The sequence below is a fragment of the Nannobrachium achirus genome (genome assembly GCF_963921795.1).
Source record: "Nannobrachium achirus genome assembly, chromosome: 6".
NCBI lineage: Eukaryota > Metazoa > Chordata > Actinopteri > Myctophiformes > Myctophidae > Nannobrachium > Nannobrachium achirus.
The window spans coordinates 47,415,394-47,421,825 of NC_137815.1; the positions used below are offsets into that span (position 1 = coordinate 47,415,394).

A 6,432-nucleotide genomic window follows, 5' to 3' on the forward strand; every position below is an offset into this window, starting at 1 on the left:
GTTTATTGTTCTGCATTTTCCAAGCAAGCTTTGTTCATGAAATGTTTGTTATGACAATTATGTTCTTGTGCAAGACACAAATAATTCAATATGAATTGGAACATAGCATAATGTAGGCATTGTGGTATTTTGTTCTTTATTATTATTTTTTCTTTTAAAGATTTAATAGTGTCAAAAAGTAGTACTTGGGCTGTTTAAGTCCATAAGTGAATCCATGGTATTAGATTGTCCTATTAGCAGACTGATCAGTCCACTATCAGACCAACTGGCAGTCATGTGTACATGCACTCCCATTGACAGCTGTTTTCTCTGTCAGGCCTGCTGTGCTGATGGGATAGGGACTCGGCTCAACAGGTTTACAGAACATGCAACGGCGTGTGATCTGAATTAACGTAACCCGGAACCGTTTTATCCTAAAGGCGTAGACCAGCGGGTTGAGAGCAGAGTTCACATGGGACATGAAGATGCCCACGTACAGGGCGATCTTCGGCATGGGACATTCCGGGCAGAAGAACATGATGCAGTTCATGATGTGCAGTGGCAGCCAGCACAGAGCAAAGAGGAAGACTACCAGGGCCAGTGACTTGGCCAGCTTCAGCTCCTTGTGATAGTAACGGTCCGCGTCACACGTAGCCTCTGCCCGCATGTTGAGTTGCCTCCGGATGACCCTGAATATCTCCACATACAGGATGATCATTATTGTCAAAGGCAGCACTACCCAGCCAAAGAAATTGAAGTAGACCATGTAGTCCATGCTCATGACAGCGGTGAATTTACAGACAATGTCGCTGGACTTGCTGATGTTTCCCATCCTGGCTTCGTGGTCGTGGTTGTGCCATCCAAACAGAGGAACCAGCCCTGTCAGAAAGGACAGCATCCAGCATAGGCAAACAGCCACCCATGCCCTGGTTTGGGTCACTATGATGCTATACCTGAACAGTGAAAGAAGAAAAGAGGATCAATAATATATAAGCCTTAAGTGAAGTGAAAACAGGCTAAGTAGTCTAATTACACATACTGTATAGGCACAAGGTCAGCTGTAGATGGAGAGCCACTGAATGACGCTCTGTTGCAGCAGTTTAAACTTGTTTTTTATCAGGCTGTCAGGCGGTAGTCATCAGCCGTTGTCATTTCCAGTAGTTTAGTGATGTCTTGAGAAAACGGTACTGTAGACTATACTAATTCTAATCTAATTTTGCCGAAAGATTTCAAGCTGGCCTGTGCCGTAAAGGAACATCACCCTGTGAAAAAAGTCAAATATCAAACAATGATCATATTTAGCCTTCCAATATCTGATAATTGTTTTTTAGAATTCTATAATGTCGAAAAAAGGATAAATTGTCAACTAGTTTCATATACTGTAAGTACTGTATGGGCCAGAAGTGAGTGCACAGTCACTTTCCTAATGCTGTGGCTAATGTTTGCTTCATAAAATCCTTGTGCTCTGTTTTAAGGAAGTATATCACCACCACCACCACCACCACCACCACCACCACCACCACCATCATCATCATCATCATCATCATCATCATCATCATCATCATCATCATCATCATCATCATCATCATCCGTGATTATCAGTGTCATTGTTTTTGGTCATCATACGTGTGGTTCAAAGTACAGTATAGTGCAACAGTGCAGTGTTAACAGCCTTTGTTTTATTTGCCTCAAATGTGATGTATTTTTCTGGCTGTTCAGAACGTAACCAGGAAAATGTGCTTCTCAGAGCACAGATCTCTGCCAGGCCAGGTAGTAGAAGTCAGTGTGTGTGTGTGTGTGTGTGTGTGTGTGTGTGTGTGTGTGTGTGTGTGTGTGTGTGTGTGTGTGTGTGTGTGTGTGTGTGTGTGCGCACAGTTTCACGCAAGCATAGCATTCGGTGCCGGTGTCACCGTCACGTGAGTGTGTGGTTTGTATGTGAATTTTGCTTAAGATATTTTCTTTAGATAACAGAATGTAGCAAAACAGGAAGCTGAGTGTAGAGAGGGGAAATAATCAAACTAGAAATGTTATGACCACACACACGACCGTGCACTCACTGGTGCATCTCATATTATATTACAGGATGTCATTTTCACAACATTAAATGAATGGAAAAGAAGTGTGTATAAGGCATGCATCTCTGTATACCCTCCACTACACCACTGGTCATTTTCATGAAAGGATCAGTACCTAACCTGGTGAGGTATACAGTTTTGTTGTAGTTTTTTCTTTTTTTGCAAATGCAAACAGCACGAGTACAGTCATACACTTAGTCTAAAAGGTGGAGTTACTGTCCAGTCTGTCCACCACAGGCAGAGAGGGCAATGTGTGTGGCTATACTACGGCGTGGTGCCTGTTAGTAGGGGTATTGAATGGTGAGGAATAGGGGGACTGGCCATGGCACAGAGGAATAGGATGTTTCTCCAGCCACACACATGTCATGCCAGGAGCTCCGGTGAGCCCAGTAGTGGCAGTTACAAGACAACACAAAAACGTGGGGGAATTCAGGAATTGGGAGAGAAAGGAGAAAAATAATTGGCAACTCTAATTAAAACAACAATGTAAAAAAGGGTGAAAAATGTTGTTCATCCATTCCAATTGAACATAATGTAACATAGCCTTTAGGTTGGGGTAGCCACGATTTTGGAGGTCTGCCACAATCCCTTACTATACTCGAAGTCACTCATTTGGACAGACTGGGAGACATTTTAATTTGCTTAAAAGCTTTCGATGTCCAATCCATCGATTTACATTAAACCTGGCAGAGATATATTGCACCATGTCAGATATACATTTCAGGAACAGTTGGCTTTGCTCTACTCAGACAGAGCCCTTGCCTTGTGATGAAAGAAGGCATCTTAAAACACCAGAGTGTTTAAAAAAATCTGTTAATCATACATATTTAATAGCTATCATTGTTACACTGGCACAAGTGTATTGGTCATGATTTGTTTCCATAACAGGGATTTTGTGATAAACCAAAGCACACCTGTGGAGAGAAATGCATTTGGATATAAAGCAAGGGTCTTCAACAGGGGGTCCGTGACCCCTAGGGGGTCCTCAGAGTTACTACAGGGGGTCCTCCAAATCTTTGTGTGATAGATTCCTTTTTCTCCTTTTTTATATTAACCACTTGAATCCTAGTCCATATCGTGAGAACTTTAGCCAAAAATAGCAGATCTACAACACCTCATGCTGCGAGTCGTTGTGAGCTTGTAGATCGTCTAATTTCGGTAAAGATGTTTGGCATAGACGGGAAAAAAGCAGACTAAGTACAGAGTGAAATGTCAAGTTAAGTATTGACGTTTCAAGTGGTTAAATACGTATCTGAAAACACAAATTGACACAAATCCAAAATACATTGATGATTGTGCTGTCAAACAATGAAACTATATGGAATCTATGAAAACATTGTGGGGGTCTCTGCTTCATCTCTTTCTCAATTAAGGGGTCCTTGACGCGTGATTACAGATCCAACTGGGAAAGATGGATAACCACGCCCCGGACTCATTTTTGAAGCTTGTGATTGGCTGAACCGGACGTAGGGAGCGCTCCGTTGTAGTCACTTGGACCGCGCGAGGTGCACGGTACCCAATTATCATGGCGTTTATCGTGCGCTTGCCCAGGCCTTACGGCCTGGGCATAAATATAACGATTGCATTCACCACGGCTTCGTAACTCGCGCGGCGCTCCGCCGGCCGCGCGGCCCTGGCCCGCTCTTCGCGCCCACTCGCGCCTGCGGCGCTCGGGGGCGAAGAGCAGGACCAAGGTCCGCTGGCCTTCGCGCCGCTTGCAGTGTCGTGGACAATAACTGTGAAAACGAGCGCTCTATGCCGTTTCCATCCATCTTTCCCAGTTGGATTTGTAATCACGCGTCCTTGACCTGAAAACGTTGAAGACCCCTGGTATAAAGGCCTGACCAACTAACCTGGTTGGAATCTTCACCCGCAGGTAGCGATCGATGGCGATGGCCAGCAGGGACAGGATGGAGCTCTGGGTGATGATGAGGAGCAGGCAGGAGAGGAGGAGACAGGTGTAGAACTGAGTGTTCAGCCCCAGGCTGATGACGATTGCCAGGGGGATGACCAGGACTCCCACGGCGATGTCTGCCACCGCCAGTGACACGATGAAGCAGAAGGTGGTGTCCTGGAGAGCCCGGTTCATGGCCACCACCAGCACCACCAGCACGTTGCCCAGCACAGAGGCCAGGGCGATGGCGGTCTCTATGGAGATGTACATCATGTCCACGTGCTGCCACGGCACGATACCAGGAGACGAAGACATCTTCAAGTTCATTTTCCCCACTGGAGTCCCTTTGTCTTTTTTTCTTTGGCAGTGAATATTCTTTTAAAAGCTTGTTTTTCTACCCTCTTCCATGACGAATGTTCTTGCCTGAATTGTGCAAAGAACTGTGGTTTTCTTCCCTTGATGCATTCAAATAGTGAGTGACCCGTGCTGCTGAGGATGAAGAGGGGAGCTGCTGGGGAGAAGAATGAGCAGCATGTTCTGTAGCGCCGGGCTGAGTTGATACCTCCTGGATCTCTCCTCCTCCGTCCACCCCCCCCCCCCTCTCTCTCTCTCTTTCGCTTGCTCTCTTTCTCTGTCTATTTATCTCTGTCATTAAATCAAGGGGCGGGACTGTAGTTTCTGCAGCACTCAAAGTACTCAGTAAGCAAAATGTGTGTGAGGCGTGTGTGTGTGTGTGTGTGTGTGTGTGTGTGTGTGTGTGTGTGTGTGTGTGTGTGTGTGTGTGTGTGTGTGTGTGTGTGTGTGTGTGTGTGTGTGTGTGTGTGTGTGTGTGTGTGTGCACGTTTAGTCTTGCAGACTCACATTCGTAATAAACACAGAATAAGTAATAGAATAAGTAATATTGCAGATTTTGCAGATATCGTTATTGCAGATTTGTAATTTAAAAAAATGCATTTGGCCTCCTGCAGCTTTGCATTATAGCTTGAAAGTGGTGCTTTCACAAGAAATAACTGTCAATTACGCTCCACAAATCAATTAAGGTTTGGCGCCGCACTTAAGGATTATGAAAAGCTCCTGAACAAACAATCTCAGTCGATATTCAAGGGTTAGTGACAATGCATACTCCACTTTTAGAGCATAATTTATTTCTGATCGGTTCGGGGAGTCACAAAATCTCGGTGGCACCGAACAGCCGAATTAATGACGGTACCCGCCCCCCCCAAACCTCTGAATGACGTCATATTGTTGTTTGGACAGAGCCGAACCGAAATAAATTCGGCTCTAAATTGGAGTATGAATCGGCCTTTAGGGGTTCAATGCATTATCAGTGGAGAGGAGCGACCACCGCTTTCCCCACCGTGGCAGGAGGCGGAGCACGCAAAATGCAGAGTGACAAAGTTGAGAAAAGTCCAATTTAGCTCCTGCCGTGGTGCGGTGAGACAAAGCGGCAGCCAACCAGAAGTGTACTACTACGGTCTGAAGTAGACGTGAACTAGGCGTACACAGTACACACTCCACACCACTTGAGATCAAAGAAACAGACTACTGTACGGAAGTACCTAATATTGATGACAAGGTTTTAAACTAGCAGTTGTATAGATATGAAATGAGTAGAATAGAGAATAGAGTTGCTGTATAGAGATTCAGCAACTCCATTTCTTGCCTAAAATGTAATGTACAAACAAGCTGCCAGAGAGCATCGAGTGCACTTTTCCTGCCTGCCTGTGCCTGGGAGCTCTCCTGCAGATGTTGGCTTTGAGCCACCCAGAGCAGCAGAGCCATGCTGGCCCACAACTCGCTTATTTACGGGGCGCATGTCACTCATACTGTACCTCATACACTCCCATTTAGCGGAATGAATCCCACACTGCAGAAATTCGCTTCAAACATACAAATGGAACCAAATGTTCTATTTGTACGCTCTCTGAGTTATTAGTAAATGCGAGGTGGTAGTACAGGACAGGCCTTCCAAATAGGTCAAGGTTTGATTGATTGAAGACTTTATTAGAAGTTTGCATAGGAAAAGGTACAGTTTCATGACGGTACAGTTCACTGGTACAAGGTCTACTAAAAGGAGATCCATGAAAAGACTAAGCTTATTTCCACTGGAAACCATTGAAGTATCTCATATAACATTGAATGACAGACAAATAGAACACAGTACTATGCAGTAGATATGTAAAGAAAAACAAAAAAGAAAACAGTAAGTCTAAACAAACAGTATGTGGGTCAGTGACGTGACGCCCCAAAAAATGTGTTTTTAAAAAAACTTTAAATTGCAGGCATAAAAGTTATTTACTTTTGTTCTACTCACTCTCAACCTTATGGAAATACATTTTGTTTTTAGATATTTTATTGGAATCAGACTTTATTCAGCAGTTTGTTGTACTTGTGCCTAAAATCGTCATATGGTGTGACATGAAAATAATTGTTCATAAAATGAAAATGGAGTACATCTTTCTTAAGTTACTCACTTTATCAACG

At 44.2% G+C, this 6,432-nt stretch overlaps 1 protein-coding gene across 1 annotated transcript; it reads right to left on the bottom strand.

Annotated features, from left to right (window-relative positions):
• Positions 1 to 256: 256 nt before the first annotated feature.
• On the bottom strand, positions 257 to 4,263 carry LOC308287137 (adenosine receptor A1; the record flags this gene model as incomplete). The annotated part of the gene is made up of 2 exons (XM_080728257.1): positions 257 to 932; positions 3,908 to 4,263. The coding sequence occupies 2 exons, from the start codon at positions 4,261 to 4,263 to the stop codon at positions 257 to 259; spliced, it is 1,032 nt and encodes a 343-aa protein (XP_080584383.1).
• Between the last annotated feature and the right edge of the window lie 2,169 nt (positions 4,264 to 6,432).